The sequence below is a fragment of the Macaca thibetana genome, chromosome 20 (assembly GCF_024542745.1).
Source record: "Macaca thibetana thibetana isolate TM-01 chromosome 20, ASM2454274v1, whole genome shotgun sequence".
Taxonomy (NCBI): domain Eukaryota; kingdom Metazoa; phylum Chordata; class Mammalia; order Primates; family Cercopithecidae; genus Macaca; species Macaca thibetana.
Window position 1 is genome coordinate 18,650,674 of NC_065597.1, and position 16,858 is coordinate 18,667,531.

General features: G+C 42.1%; 3 protein-coding genes across 3 annotated transcripts in view; 1 reads left to right on the forward strand and 2 right to left on the reverse strand.

Annotated features, from left to right (window-relative positions):
* CFDP1 (craniofacial development protein 1) overlaps positions 1 to 16,858 on the reverse strand; it is a 934,470-nt gene that overhangs the window by 395,787 nt on the left and 521,825 nt on the right. The window lies entirely within an intron of this gene.
* CNTNAP4 (contactin associated protein family member 4) overlaps positions 1 to 16,858 on the forward strand; it is a 990,511-nt gene that overhangs the window by 124,081 nt on the left and 849,572 nt on the right. The window lies entirely within an intron of this gene.
* Positions 7,469 to 14,701, reverse strand: DUXB (double homeobox B). Its single transcript, XM_050775041.1, has 5 exons — positions 14,692 to 14,701; positions 13,425 to 13,579; positions 10,293 to 10,398; positions 9,506 to 9,660; positions 7,469 to 8,069 (listed from the first exon to the last, which is right to left on the reverse strand). Exons 1-5 carry the CDS (start codon positions 14,699 to 14,701, stop codon positions 7,476 to 7,478), a joined length of 1,020 nt encoding a protein of 339 aa, XP_050630998.1. The 3' UTR covers positions 7,469 to 7,475.

Below are 16,858 nucleotides of genomic sequence, written 5' to 3' on the forward strand. Positions count from 1 at the left end.
GCCATTTTCTAGTTATTTTTAATCCTAAGCCATTTATCTATCACTGATGGGCCTTCATGTATGGACTTGAAAACAAAATATATACAAATGTTGCACTGGTTTGAAGATTTTAGTAATGAAAGCTACCTAATCAGTTGTCAGTATGTTATCTAGAAAACAATCTTAGTAATATGTGATGATGCTTTTTCAAAATAGCTGAAAAGAAATTATTCTGTGCTTGCTTTTACTTTGTTCTTGTTTTGTCCTATAATATTTAAGTGAAGGGAGATTATTTAGCCTCATATTGAATTTCCAAAACTGATATTTGCGTTTGCTATTTTTTTATGATGGAGAGAAAAGTTATCTTACTTTGATAAGTTTGACATAGGACCTATCACTTTTTGAAGCTTTTGGTGACAGTTCTGTCACTAGAATGCTAGCAATTAGATATATGCAATGAATAGCTTAATTACTTTAATAAAATGTCTTGAAGTGCTGCAGACAGTAACTCTTGGACACATATCACAGTATTTTAATTTGTGACATGTTAGAGAGAATGATAATACTTTCTGTGGTATAAATATCCCATTACCTAATCCTAGTTCTGTTAACTTTCAGGGCTTTGACTCCTGAGTCTGAAAAAGCCACCACCCCCTGCTAAATCTTAAGTGTTAACACCAGTTGGAGTCTCATCTTCAGACTCGGTAGAAGATGACAATCAAAATAAACTGTTTTCATGAGACATGGGTCCGGGAATAAAAACCACTCAATCCTTCTAGGCCCAGGGACTATCAAAGAAGAGGTGGTGGCCTGAGACTGTAAGGACTGATTTTGAGGGATAAGATTAGTTCAGTTTTTTTTTTATTTGTTTCTTTTGAGACAAGGTCTCCCTCTGTCACCCAGGCTGGAGTGCAGTGGCGCCATCACGGCTCACCACAACCTCTGCTTCCCAGGCTCAAGTGATCTCACCTCCACATCCTGAATAGCTGAGACCACAGACACATACCACCATGCCTGCCTTGGCCTCCCAGGGTGCTGGGATTACAGATGTGAGCCACCACTCTGGGCCTGGAGTTTCTCTATAAATCAAACATTAATCTCAAAAGCACACTGAAGCATGGCCAGCATCTGGTCCCCTGTGTTGGAAAAACAGAGTTTTCTTGGAACACAGATCTACTCTTTAATAAAAAAATATAAAAGGTTATAAAACATTGATGGAAATCTTACCTTATGGTGGAACTGATTAAAATTTTAATAGTTAAAATTAATCACAAAATTAATTCAATTTTAATTTAATTAAAATTAGTTTCCAGAAGTCTGAGAGAGACACATTAGCCTTATTGGACTTATTTGTTATAAAAACTTAAGAGTTTTGTAGGAAGCATTGTCAAATCTGAGGTGGTGTTTAGCTTCCTTTGGGTTGTATTTATATAGATGTGTTGTTAATGTGTGTTCCAGGAGCCTATGAGAGTTTAAAAATTCTCATATGTCTTAATATATATTGTCAGTAGTAATTGTGATTATTGTAATTGTTGTATGCCACAGAAATAAGCAAATTTCCTTGTTGACTCTGTCTTTAACTATGGCTGTCTTAAGACTTTTGTCACCCATTATTGTTTTTTTTGCTTTGATTTTTCTCAAAAAAAAAAAAAAAGAAAAAGACTTATAACTACAGTCCAGGGCTTGCTTCTTTGGGAGAGTTCATAAACAAAAACTTTTTTTTTTTTTTTTTTTTTTTTTGAGACAGAGTCTCACTTTGTTACCCAGGTTGGAGTGCAGTGGTACAAGCTTGGCTCACTGCAACCTCTGTCTCCTGGGTTCAAGCGATTCTCTTGCCACAGCCACCTGAGTGGCTGGGATTACAGGCATGTGTCACCATGACTGGCTAGTTTTTGTATTTTTGGTAGAAATGGGATTTTGCCATGTTGGCCAGGCTAGTCTCGAACTCCTGACCTCAAGTGATCTGCCCACCTCGGCTTCCCAAAGTGCTGAGATTATAGGTGTGAGCCACTGTTCCCAACCAAAAAGGACTCTTAAATGCAGATTTCTGATAACTTTGGAGATTGTGCCATTGGATTAGAAAGAAAACTTCCAGGGCATGAATGGAAAGGCGGACATGTTCATAAATATTGCTGACCTATTTTGAAGCAGAGCAGGGAGTTGATTGCATGGACTGGACTAATGGAGGACTGAAATAAATTTTTATTGCTTTTTGTTGCTGTTGTTTGTTACGAACATTGCTGATTCTTCAGAGTCTGGAGAGTTTTTTTTTTTTTTTGAGCTATTTATAGCCTTTAAAAATTGAGTAGAGTATACTCTTGTAAACAGAATTTGAGGCATATTTCTCTCTCTGCCTAATTTCTCAAGAACTTGTAAATTAATTGTGACTGTTCTTAATTCCTGGCAACATGTTTGCATAAGTGCAATAAGAATCTGTTTTCTGGCTGGGTGCGGTGGCTCATGCCTGTAATCCCAGCACTTTGGGAGGCTGAGGCAGGTGGATCACGAGGTCAGGAGATCGAGATCATCCTGGCTAACATGGTGAAACCCTGTCTCTACTAAAAATACAAAAAATTAGCCGGGCACAGTGGCTGGCGCCTGTAGTCCCAGCTACTAGGGAGGCTGAGGCAGGACAATGGCGTGAACCCGGGAGAGCTTGCAGTGAGCTGAGATTGCACCACTGCACTGTAGCCTGGGCGACAGAGTGAAACTCTGTCTTAAAAAAAAAAAGCCGGGCGCGGTGGCTCACGCCTGTAATCCCAGCACTTTGGGAGGCCGAGGCGGGCGGATCACAAGGTCAGGAGATCGAGACCATGGTGAAACCCCGTCTCTACTAAAAATAGAAAAAATTAGCCGGGCGCAGTGGCGGGCGCCTGTAGTCCCAGCTACTCGGGAGGCTGAGGCAGGAGAATGGCGTGAACCCGGGAGGCGGAGCTTGCAGTGAGCCGAGATTGCGCCACTGCACTCCAGCCTGGGCGACACAGCAAGACTCCGTCTCAAAAAAAAAAAAAGAAGAAAAAAAAGAAAAAAAAAAAAAGAATCTGTTTTCTTTTATAATGGGACACAGTTTGAGGAACTGGTTATTTTCCCAGGGCTTTGACTGAAATGCCTTTGTGAGAGGTTCTAGCAAGGCCATTTTAGGAGTGGCTATGTGGACAATGATTCTTGCTGCATTTGTGAGGGTAATCAGGCCAAGTATATGGGACTGAAGCTTTTTTTGCAGGTAGGTTGGTTCTGCTGTGATTTTTCTTTGGCAGAAATTGGGAACTGGAGAGAGAAAGACTGTGTTTCTGAAGAAAACTACAGTATTAGATTAACCTTTGATTCCTGGGTAGCCACGTGGTCGCCCATGGTATGGAGCTGCCGACAACATTCTTCCTCAGCGTGAAGGAGCCAGTAAGATTGGCGATCAGATTCCTCACGATTGAGGAATCAATAATAGAAAAAGGGGACTGGACTGAAATTGACCCAATAGTCTTATAGACAGTTTTTTTTTTTTGAAGAAACATAGAAATCAACCCTTCTAGTCTTAAAGGTTGAAACTTAACATTTGTTTTATCTGAGTTCCTTCCACAGGAAAGAAGCCGCCAGGCCTCTCGAAAAGTATCAAAGAACTGAGGGTCACCAGATCCTCGCATCCAGACGATGGGATGCCAGGCCCTTCATTCATCGTGATTTGTTCCTTACCCTTTCCAAGTTCCTGTTGTCCCATGCATAGTTAACGTTTCTTCCCTGCTATATAAACCCCTAATTTAATCAGTAAGAGTGATGAATTTGAGACTGATCTCCTGTCTCCTCAGCTGTAAGTGCCCGATTAAAGCCTTCTTCTTTGGCAATAATCATTGTCTCAGTGATTGGCTTTCCATGTGGCCAGCAGCAGGACCTAGACTGAACCCCTGGTATTTTGGTAACATGAACATAAACTGGTCCTGGCTAGTTTTAGAGTCAGATAATGAAGGCAAAAAGAGTCTTCAGCAAAGTTTCCCTTTTAAAAAAAAGCAGCCCCCTAATCATTTCTTTTCTAACAAAAAGGCTTTTCTATGCCTTTTCTCATCTCTTCGCCTTCTGAAACTCCCCAAATTTGAATATTTGTTCACTTAATAATATCCCATATGTCATGTAGGCTTTCTTCATTCTTTTATTCTTTGCTTTCTTTTTTTTTTTGAGACGGAGTCTTGCTCTGTCGCCTAGGCTGGAGCACAGTGACCAGATCTCAGCTCACTGCAAGCTCCGCCTCCCGGGTTCCCGCCATTCTCCTGCCTCAGCCTCCCGAGTAGCTGGGACTACAGGCGCCCGCCACCTCGCCCGGCTAGTTTTTTGTATTTTTTAGTGGAGACGGGGTTTCACCGTGTTAGCCAGGATGGTCTCGATCTCCTGACCTCGTGATCCACCCGTCTCGGCCTCCCAAAGTGCTGGGATTACAGGCTTGAGCCACTGCGCCTGGCTTATTCTTTGCTTTCATCTGACTAAGGTATTTCAAAAGACCTGTCTTCAGCCAGTTGTGGTGGCTCACGCTTGTAATCCCAGCACTTTGGGAGGCTGAGGCGGGTTGATTGCTTGAGCTCAGGAATTTGAGACCGGCCTGGGCAATATGGTGAAAACCTGTTTCTACCAAAAATACAAAAATTAGCTCAGTGTGATGGCACATGTGCCTGTAGTCCCAGCTACTCAGGAGACTAGGGTGGGAGGATCACTTGAACCTGGGAGGTTGAGGCTGAGGTGGGAGAATTGCTTGAGCCCAGGAGGTTGAGGCTGCAGTCAGCCAAGATGGTGCCACTCTACTCCAACCTGGATGACAGAGTGAGACCCTATCTCAAAACAAAACCAAAAACCAAAACACACACTGACAAACAAAACAGAAAAAACAAATATAAAACTTGTCTTTGTAACCTGGGGAACTCTTTTCACATATGTGTTGGAAGTAGGGAGGAGTGACTATTTATACTAAGAGCTCTAATCTTTGCCTGCAAACAAGAATTATCTAGGGGAACAATTTAAAAACAAAACTAGGCATGGTGTTGATACAGGAGGTGGAGAGAAATTATGTAGGCAGATAGTGAGGGTAAAAGGAGCCCCCAGCAAGGTTTCCCTTTTAACAAAAGCAGCCCCAGGCCGGGCGCGGTGGCTCAAGCTTGTAATCCCAGCACTTTGGGAGGCCAAGACGGGTGGATCACAAGGTCAGGAGATCGAGACCATCCTGGCTAATCCGGTGAAACCCCGTCTCTACTAAAAAATACAAAAAAATACTAGCCGGGCGAGGTGGCGGGCGTCTGTAGTCCCAGCTACTCCGGAGGCTGAGGCAGGAGAATGGCGTAAACCCGGGAGGCGGAGCTTGCAGTGAGCTGAGATCTGGCCACTGCCCTCCAGCCTGGGCGACAGAGCGAGACTCGTCTCAAAAAAACAAAACAAAACAAAACAAAACAAAACAAAAAAAACCAAAAGCAGCCCCAAATCTTTTCTAACAAAAAGCAGCCTGAAAAATGGAACCGTAGACATAGATAAGCAAGCTGGAAGCTCGCATGAATAAATGCCAGCATCTGTGCTAATAGAAAAGGAAAGCCAGGTATGTTCAACATGGAGGCTTTCTTTTCTTTTTTCTTTGTCACTACATGTACAGTGAAAAAGCAGGCAACATGGTGGTGGCCAGGTAGAGAACACATCTGCATAATAAAAGATTTGGATGGGGTAGCCAGCTTCTTTGCATGCTATGCAAATGGTGCATCTGGCCTGACCAATCTTTGGTGCCCTATGTAAATCAGACACCACCCCCTCAAGCTCATCTATAATACCTTCTGCATTTCACTATGCAAGTGGCAATCCATTTTCTCCAGGACCCCTCTCTGCACAGAGAGCTCTTCTCTTTCTTTGGCTTATTAAACTTCCATTCTTAACCTCACTCTGGTGTGTCTGTATCCTAGTTTTCCATGGCCATGGGACAGGGAACCTCAGGTGTTACCCCAGATGATGACACTGCTTTGGTATCAACACTGTTAAATAATTATATCAGAATCTTTTCAGGTAGGCATGTTCCACTAACATGTGTGCATGTGCATGTGTTTTCATTCCCTAGATAAATGAAGGTGCATCTCATATTAGGAGCAACAATTTCAGCTGAGGCTAACTTAGCAATAAATACTGATGTCAAAATATTCTGGCACTTTTGCTTCAGTGTGCAAACCCTACAGAACCCTTTCACATAATGGACACAGACACTGGTAGGGATGTTCACTGCACAACTGTTTGTAGTAGTGCAAACTGGTATCTTTGTAAAACTAGATCTATATATACTGACCTTGTTTCCACACCTTTATATGGAGTTGAAAGCATTGTATAATGGAACAGAATTCAAAAGGATAAGATAAACAAAGAAGTAGTATTTTTCAAGGCTGGGCGTGATGGCTCACACCTGTAATCCCAGCGCTTTGGGAGGCCAAGGTGGGCGGATCATGAGGTCAGGAGTTTGAGACCAGCCTGCCCAAGATGGTGAAACCCCAACTCTACTAAAAATACAAAAATGAGCCAGGTGTGGTGGCGCACTCCTATAATTCCAGCAACTCAGGAGTCTGAGGCAGGAGAATTGCTTGAACCCGGGAAGCAGAGGTTGCAGTGAGCCGAGATTGCACCATTGCACTCCAGCCTGGGCAACAGAGCGAGACTCCATCTCAAAAAAAAAAAGAAAAAAAAAATTTTTTTTTCAAAGATATTTTTATCGTTCCAAAGTAAACCCCACATACGTCTTGTGGAGGCTAAAATAACTCTATCTTGGATGCTAACCCATGTGAAAGCAAAGTAAATGTGGCCTGTGAAGAACTCTGTGCTTCTATATTTGAGTACTTGTGGATGAACTGTAACCTAGCTTAATAGGTAGACATTGAAAACCTAACTTAGTAGTATGCATGTGTAACAGTAGCTAAGTCTTGGACAATTCCAGTGGCCATACTTCAACCATTCATACAATGCTGAGTGTTCAAATAAGGCATACACCAAGCTGTAACCAATCCAGCCATCTGTACCTCACTTCCAATTTCTGTATGTCAGAAATTGTCAGGTTGTACCTTTATATTTATTTATTTATTTTGAGACGGAGTCTCACTCTGTCACCAGGCTGGAGTGCAGTGGCGTGATCTCAACTCACTGCAACCTCTGCCTACCAGGTTCAAGTGATTCTCCTGCCTTAACCTTCTGAGTAGCTGGGACTACAGGCATGCGCCACCACGCCCAGCTAATTTTTGTATTTTTAGTAGAGACGGACTTTCACCATGTTGGCCAGGCTGGTCTCGATCTCCTGACCTCGTGATCCGCCACCTTGGCCTCCAAAAGTGCTGGGATTACAGGCGTGAGCCACCGCGCCCGGCCAAGTTGTACCTTTTACTGAAGAACTTTGCATTACAGGAGTTGACCTAAAGGCTTGAGGTTTCTACATATTGCTGGGGCAATTGGCCAAATGGATGACATGGTTCTCAGCTGAGCGTGCCTGCTGCTGCCACAAGTCTGTCTCAGTGTGTCCCTTTGAGAGGGTCCCATTCTGCAAGCAGAGCCTGGCAGATCTTGTCCCACCTTTGCAAAATGTTCGATATGTCAAGCTGACCCAGATTCAGAGGTTGTTGCTCCCTGTGCTCAGGTTCAGGCTGCGAATGGCTCTTGAACTGTGGTACTCCCGAGCCCGTGTGTTCTTTGTGATTCTGGTGTTCTTGGTATTGGAGCCAGAAGGGAGTCAGAGTATCTAAGTCCTTTTTCAGAATTGGCAGTGTCAGGACGTGATTCGGAAGTATCAGAGGCTGATGAGAGTTATCTACTTCCTGCACAGCCTGTGTGGGCTGCATGATCACGACATTTGGTCCTTGGGTCACATGGACCCTGAAGGAATCCCAAGGCGCCTGGGTTGAAGGAAGAACATGTAGAAGAGTTTGGTGCCCGCTGGAAGAAGTTGAGGAAGAAAAATAATGAGAGCTGTCTGTGAGGCTGAACAGGTTGACTGGATGCCACCCAACAGTTGTATCTGGTCTCTCGTTTGGGTCATCTACCAATAAATTTACTGGCTCCCTTCTGCAATTCTTGGGGTACAGAGATCTTTGTTTCTGAAACCACATCTAAGTGAGAAAAAGGGAGACATGACATCATAAGATATAAGCAATTGTAACTCTGCATCACATGCGCTGTAAAACAAAGGAGCTATTAACCTAAGGACAAATCACAGGGTGATTTTATAGAGAGAGTTGGCTCTCTGAATCCATGGGTTCTGTCTATACACCCTGATTCAACCAACCATGGATTGAAAATATTTGGAAGAAAACCCAAATAAAAACCAATGCAACAATAAAATAATACAAAGAAAAATTCAGTATAACAACTATTCACATCGCATTTACATTGTATTAGGTAGTACAGGTAATTTACAGAGGTTTTAAAGTACACGAGATGTGCACAGGTTATATTCAAATGCGACACCATTTTATATCAGGAACTTGAGCATCCTTGGAGTTTAGTATTCAGGGGAAGGTCCTGGAACCAATCCCTCATGGATACTAAGGGACGACTGTATATGAAATCATGTATATATATGTTTATTATTATTTATTTTTATTACTTTTGTTTATTTTTCTTTTTTATGTGAATTTGAGAAAAAGAAAATCTTATACATTTTATATGTGAAATTAACTCCAGTCCATGTGTTCATGTGTGCATGTGTGTGTGTGTGTAATGTGTATGTTTGTATATACACAAACACAAATATATATTCTGAGGTTATAACACAGTCAGCAATTAAGTACAGGTGAGTTGAATCTCTGAGTGGAAAGGCACGTGTTCTCGAATTCTCCCTTTAATTGCAACAATGGATAAGCAAAAAAGATCTCTTGACCAGGCTGACATTTTTTTCCTCTTCATGGATGTGTGCATAAGAATTGATAGTTTGTGTGCATGTGTATTCATCTGATTAATGACTAACAAACACAAATAAATGTATTTGAGGTTTGTGTGTCATAAACCCATGACTGTGCCTCCTAAGTCATGAGCACTTAACATATGCTAAATCACTATCCCCATAACTTAGGTAGAAGAAAATACTCTGTGGGGGCCAATTTTGTTCCTCAACGGGAGAACATTTGACTATGTCTGTGAATTATTTGCTTGTCACAAACAGGGGAAGAGAAGGTGGGCAGGTGCTTTACTGGTATCTAGATGGTAGAGGCCAGGAATGCTGACCAATATTCTACCATGCACAGGGTGGCGCCTCACAAGAAAGAATTATCTGAGCTAAAATGACAACACTCTCAAGGTTGTAGAAAATCTAACAATGTTCTCAAAATGGGTAGTTTCTGCTAGTGATTCCAAATCCGTGCATAGCAATTTGATTTGAAAATTCTTCCTTGACAAAAATGGGACTTGCAATGCCAGACATTTACCATCCCTCGTCATTGCCCTTGATGACTTTGATAACCCAAGACAGCTCGAAGTTTTTCAGTAACACCTTCAGGGGGCAGTATCACAGGCAGGATATAGTCGGGGTCACAGACATGGAACTTACTTGAATTCTTGATTCCTGCAGGCCTGTTTGTTCAGTCAGTTTTTTCCTGGTAGCAATATCAGGGAATGGGTTCCTCTCAAAGGCTTGCACTAGTTTGTTTTTTTGAGTCCACGTGATGAATGTCTGTTTTTGCCGGGCTTCTTTTGGTAAGTATTCTAAAGGAGAACATAGAAGCTGTTAGGGGAATTTTCATATTCAAACCAGAAAAACAAACCTATGAAGATAATGCTGGCCATATTTGCTCTCTCTGAATCCCCAAGGTGGCAGAAGAGGAGGTTATTGCTCTGCAGCAGGACCAAAAAGCCCAGAGCTAGGCTGGGCCCAGTGGCTCATGCCTGTAGTCCTGCACTTTGGGAGGCCAAGGTGAGCGGATCACTTGAGGTCAGGAGTTCAAGGCCAGCCTGGCCAACTGATGAAACCCTGTCTCTACTAAAAATACAAAAAATTAGCTGGGCGTGGTGGCGCACCTCTGTAGTTCCAGCTACTTGGGAGGCTGAGGCAGGAGAATCACTTGAATCCGGCAGGCAGAGGTTGCAGTGAGCTGAGATCACGCCACTGCACTTCAGGCAACAGAGTGAGACTCCGTCTCAAAACAAAATACAAAAATAAAAAATAAAAAAATAAAAAGCCCCGAGCTTGCTTGTGAAGAACCTGCCTGTCTCATTCAATTGTGGGAGGCCGCTCTGCCTATGGAGTGGCCATTCTTTTGTTTATTTACTTCTCTAATAAACTTGCTTTCACCTAAAAAAAAATTGTACTCTCAATGGGACCCACTGAGCATTCTTACCATGAGTCAGATGCTGGGACTGGTCATGCCCCTGGGTTTGATCTTTTTCTGAGAAGCATGTATAATCTAGTTTTCTCTGTTTTACTCTGTAGTTTTTAAACCAAACCTAAGTAGGAGAAGAAGATGTGACAGTCATGCAACTCAGGCTATGTCATTCCAAATATCAATTCAATTGAACAAAACTGATTTGACTACCTGTCGCTGGAATAATACCCACAAGAGAAAGGCAATGCATTGTCCTGGGAATGATGCTACTATTGGCATACGATTCAGGGTCACACATGAATCTCCCTTCAAATCAAAGGAGCCTTTCTTTCATGGTCATTTTTTGTGGCATCCAAAGTAAATTTGTTTGATTTAGGAGACCCTATGAGGTCTCTCAAAGGATTGCACTCTCTCTCTCTCTTCCTCCTAGCAGGATTTCAGTTTCTGAATATCTTTTCTTGACCCTCATCACTTCTTCACAGGAAATACCATTTCATAACATACAATACATATGGAATTAATTGCAGAAAAATTTCTTTAAATAGGAGAGCAGAATTAGCCATAGTAAAGAGCTAGGCTAACACTCATCCGTATTTCCTCTTAGTCATTTTTATCCCAGGGTTAACAATAGATGAGGAGACTTCTAGGGAGCCACACACCTCATTTTGTCACTCTCGTCCCTAACAAAACCAATTGAACTCTTTGCTTGTTTCCTCATTATTAGAGTCAGAATTGCAATATATTTTCTAATGATTTCTAAGTGTTATTATTTTGATAATTAGATATTCTTAAGAACATTTAGCGTCTTAATGACAACCAATATCCAATAAACCACTCTTATATCATAGGCATTGTGCTAAAGCTGGCGTCCTGAACCCTGTTAGGAACCGGGTGGCCCAGCAGGAGGTGAGTGGAGGGCCAGCGAGCATTACCTACCTGAGCTTCACCTCCTGTCAGATCAGCTGCTGTGTTAGATTGTCACAGGAGCACAAACCCTACTGTGAACTGTGCATTTGAGGGATCCAGGTTGTGAGCTCCTTATGAGAATCTAACTAATAGCTAATGCCTGATGATCGGTGGTGGAACAGTTTCATCCCGAAACCATTACCCACCCCTCCTTGTCTGTGGAAATACTGTCTTCCACAAAACCAGTCTGTGGTAAAAAAGTTGGTGAACGTTATGTTAAAAGGTTTTATCTCTTCTCTAAATTAATGAATCAGAATAGTTTTAGTTAAGAAATCTTAAGTACAGATGGAAACTGGAAACAAGTGAATAAAGTATAAACACTATAGCAGAGGCAACCTCTATCTACATCATTTCCTGAACTTGCCATTTTCACCGTCATTCCAAGTGGGCCCAGTACCTCAAAGCCAATTACCAGTATTCCCATAGAATGTACTTTTGTTACTGGGACTTGAGTAATCCCTGCCTCCCACATCCAGTATAGATACATGAAGAGACAAGTAAATTTCTTCTCTCCTATATCCTCTCAGACTGAGATTCTTATAGCCAATGGCTTGTTGGAGACTGTACATTTGATGCAAAACCCAGAACTCATTATTTTCCTCTAAAAACACAATTTCACTTGGTCTTCATTGGTTTAAATACCATTTTCACTGATAGAATTATATTATTTACAGGGATCCCTTTTTCTTTCTTTCTTTCTTTGAGACAAAGTCTTGCTATGTTGCCCAGGTTGGAGTGCAGTGGCTATTCACAGGCACGATCCCACTACTGATGAGCATGAGTGTTGATCTGCTTTGTTTCTGACCTGGACTGACTCACTCCTCCTTAGGCACCCTGGCGGTCCCCAGCTCTTGGGACATTACCATATTGATGCCAAACTTACTGCAGACATCCAATCCACATACTGCAGACACCCAATCTGCATAACACAAGCACACTATAGCACAGAATGTCTGGGCTCAAGCGATTCTCCTGCCTCAACCTCCTAAGTGGCTGGGAGTACAGGTGTACACCACCATGCCAGGAATCAAAGATATCTTCTTTTTTTTGGTAGACATTGTCTCGCTCTGTCTCCCAGGCTGAAGTGCAGTGGTGCAATCACAGCTTACTGCAGCCTCTACCTCCTGAGCTCAAATGATCCTTCCACCTAAGCTCCCCCGAGTAGCTGGGACTGCAGGTGTGGACCAACACACCCAGCAAATTAAAATACATTTTTTGGAGAGATGGTGTTTTATGTTGTCCAGGCTGGTCTTAAACTCCTGGCTTCAAGTGATCTTCCAATTTCGGCCTCTGAAAGTGTTGGGATTACAGGTGTGGGTCACCCTACCCAGTCCAGGTATCTCTCGGATAACTGAAGAGGTTTAACTTAGCTTCATTTTATATCAGCTATTATATTTAAAATAATTCAGTATGGAATTTTATTTCAAACATTGTGTGTATGAATCGCATTTGAGACATTAAATTAAAAAATAGTCTGAGACTTGGGAATGCACATGCATTCTTACCCCAGTTTCCTTGTAATTACATATGAATAATCTATCTGAATATTCCAATACTAAAATATAGGACATAATTCTCATGGCGATTTCATTTCCTATATTCTCTAAATCTCAAAATATGACTTAATTACCTATTGGCAGAGACTGAGCCACTATATTCTCCTTCCCCATTAGTGAATACAAATGATATTTCCACCTTTGGTAAAATTCATAAACAGCATCCTTGTTTTTATTTGTTTTCTTTCCTTTTCTTTTTTTTTTTGAGACGAAGTCTGGCTCTGTCACCCAGCCTGGAGTGCAGTGGCGCAATCTGCAAGCTCGGCCTCCCAGGTTCATGTGATTCTCCTGCCTCAGCCTCCTGAGTAACTGGGACTACAGGTGCCTGCCACCACGCCCGGGTAATTTTTTTTTTTTGTATTTTTAGTGGAGACGGGGTTTCACCGTGTAGCCAGAATGGTCTCCATCTCCTGACCTCATGAGGCCCCACCCCGGCCTCCCAAAGTGCTGGTACTACAGGCATGAGCCACCGCGCCTGGCCTTTTTATTTGTTTTCTAATTTTGTGTAACAGGAAAACGTTTCTTAGCAAAATACCTGATATAAGGGAACTGGCAAAAGTGCTGGGCCTAGTCTTTCTCTTTACCGTGGTTCTGACAGATAATGAAGTAGAAATCTAATGCCCACCTGAATATTAGACTCTGGAACCCCAATTTCTTTGGCCAGTTGTTCTCTGGCAGCTTTATCAGGGAAAGGGTCATGTTGAAACCATGATTGGAGGATATCCTTTTGACTCTGGTTATACTGAATTCTGTTTCTCCAGAATTCTTTTTGAAGTATGCCTGATGAACAGAAAAGGGGAAGAATAGCATGAAGAATATAGGTTTAAATCTGTGGTTTAGTTTAATTAATTTATTTTGAGACAGAGTCTAACTCTGTTGCCCAGATTGGAGTGCAGTGGTGCAGTCTCAGGTCAATGCAACCTCCACTCCTGGGGTCAAGCAATTTTTATGCCTCAGTGTCTGGAGTAGCTGGGACTACAGGTATGCACCACTGTGCCTGGCTATTTTTTTTTCTTTGTAGAGATGAGATCTCATCATCTTGCCAGGCTGGCCTCGAACTCCTGGGTTCAATTGATCCTCCTGTCCTGGCCTCCCCATTTTGTTAATTATTATTATTATTATTATTTTTTTTTTTGTGAGACAGAGTCTCGATCTGTCGCCCAGGCTGGATTGCAGTGGTACCATCTCAGCTCACTGCAAGCTCTGTCTCCCAGGTTCACACCATTCTCCCGCCTCAGCCTCCTGAGTAGCTGGGGCGCCACCACACCTGGCTAATTTTTTGTATTTTTAGTAGAGACAGGGTTTCACTGTGTTAGCCAGGATGGTCTCGATCTCCTGACCTCATGATCTGCCTGCCTTGGCCTCCTAAAGTGCTGGGATTACAGGCTTGAGCCACCGCGCCTGTTCTATTATTACTCTGTATTTTTGCTTTTTTTTATGGCTAAAGTCATGCTAAATTGGGTACATAGACATTTAAATATATATATTAGAAAACGATAATTAATGGCCTAAGTTTCCAAAGAGAGAACTTACACAGAAAATGTACAAAATTACCAAAAGAGGAAGCAGTAGGGAGGAGGAAAATTAATAAAAATCAATGAAAAAAGTGAAACTCATGGAACGATTGAAAAGGTGAAATAAGACACACAGGAGCTGGTACTTCTAATGAAAAAGAATATATCTCAAAAAAATTCAGTAGGCTGCATTAGACAGTTCATACATTCTTCCCTCCACATAAACTGTCAACTTTAAAACTTTAGGTAGATGACCCTTGTGTGGGACTCATGGCTGCCATCTTACATTTGAAATTCAAGAGTCCAACTTCAAAGCACCCATGGCTGTTCTAACACAATTTATCAGCTAAAAACAGCTGCTGCTCTACCAGTCTGTACCTCGAATCATGTTTGTGCTGTGAACTTTGACAAACTCTGAAAAATGAGCAAGGCATGTAGCAATCCCAAAGAACAGAGAAAAAGCTGATGGGAACTTACCACCTGAAGTACTGTCCAAATTCATCTTGGGTAGAAAACCTGGACTCCACGGAGATCAGCGAGTAATTGAGCAGCTCCCAAAGACAGGCTTTATATAGGATCAGGGTTACCCGCCCCTTTCTTAAATACCTTTCAATTTAATCCCCTCATTAAATATTTAACACCTGTAGAAAGAAACTTGAAGTAACTAGATTAAGCGGAAGTACAGATTCTACTTGATGATTTTGTCTTTTTCATAATACCTTTCTAAATATGACTCTTGTTTAATTATTTCAGTTTGGCCATAGTAGTTTCCACATTATAAGAATGTTCTTACCTTACTTTGTATTTTTTGTTTTCCTCGCCTCTTCTGAAACTCGTGTCTTTTTATCATTGCGATGGTGCTGTCTACGTGTCAACTTGGCTGCTCTACACTTCCTATTTTTTCAATAAAACACGAATCTAGGCATTGCTGTGAAGGTATTTTGTAGATGTGATTGGGTTATATAATCAGTTGGCTTTCAGTAAATGAGATTATCCTGGATAATCTGGGTGGGTTATTTTCAATCAGTTAAAGAGCAAAGCTGAGGTTGCCCTGGGGGGTGGAGGTGGTGGGAATCACATCTGGCTGGGTGTGGTGACTCAAGCCTGGAAACCCAACACTTTGGGAGGCTGAGGCAGGAGGATCGCTTGAGCGCAGGAGTTAAAATTCAGTCTGGGAAACACAGGAAGACCTTATTTTATTTATGTAAAAATTAAAAAAAGTTCTATAAGTGCTCAGCTGCTTCATCTGCTGTTTCAGGAGTTTCCACCTGCTTTTCTGAAGGGCCTGCCCTACAGAATTTATTCTGCCCACCCAGCCCCTAGAATTATGGAAGTGAGTTTTGTATTGCTATGGCCTGAATGTTTATGTAGCCTCAAAATTCATATGTCAAAATCTTCACCACCAAGGTAATGGTATTAGGAGGTAGGGCCTTTGGGTAGTGACTAAGTCATGAGGGTGGAGTCCTCATGAAGGGGATTAGTGTCTTCATCAAAGAGAGCAGAGAGGGGGAGGGAGAGAGGGAGATCCCTGTGATCCTTCTGCCATGTGAGGTTAGAGTGAGAAAATGACTTTCTACTAGGATGTGAGTCCTCACCAGACACCTAACCTGATTGTACTTCCCAGTCTCCAGAACTGTGAGAAATAAATTTCTGTTGTTGATAAGCTAACCAATCTATGGTATTTTGTTATAGCAGCCTGAATGGACTAAGGCATATATATGGCTTTATATATATATGTACAAGTGTGTATGTGTATAGACGTATATGCACCTATATAATATAAATACACACAGGCACACACACACATATATAGTTCACTAGTTCACTATTAGATTTGACCTCAGAACATTACTGATTGTTTCTCTGATTGAACCCTGAATGATACAGATGTTGGTGTGCCCAAAATCATATTTACTGTCACGCGCGTCCGTGTGAAGAGACCACCAAACAGGCTTTGTGTGAGCAACATGGCTGTTTATTTCACCTGGGTGCAGGTGGGCTGAGTCTGAAAAGAGAGTCAGCAAAGGGTGGTGGGATTATCATTAATTCTTACAGGTTTTGGGATAGGCTGTGGAGTTAGGAGCAATGTTTAGCGGGCAGGGGGTAGATCTCACAAAGTACATTCTCAAGGGTGGGGAGAATTACAAAGAACCTTCTTAAGGGTGGGGGAGATTACAAAGAACCTTCTTAAGGGTGGGGGAGATTACAAAGTACATTGATCAGTTAGGGTGGGGCAGAAACAAATCACAATGGTGGAATGTCATCCGTTAAGGCTATTTTCACTTCTTTTGTGAATCTTCAGTTCTTTCACGCCATCTGGATGTATACGTGCAGGTCACAGGGGATATGATGGTTTAGCATGGGCTCAGAGGCCTGAAATTTACTGCTTTCTTTTGCATTAAATGAATAGTTTCTAATATAGCATTATTTTTCTTTTTTAGAGACAAGGCTTGGCTCTCTCGCTAGAGCCTCAAACTCCTGGGCTCAAGTGATCCCCCTGCCTTGGCCTCTGAAAGTGCTGGGATTATAGGCATTAGCCACGATG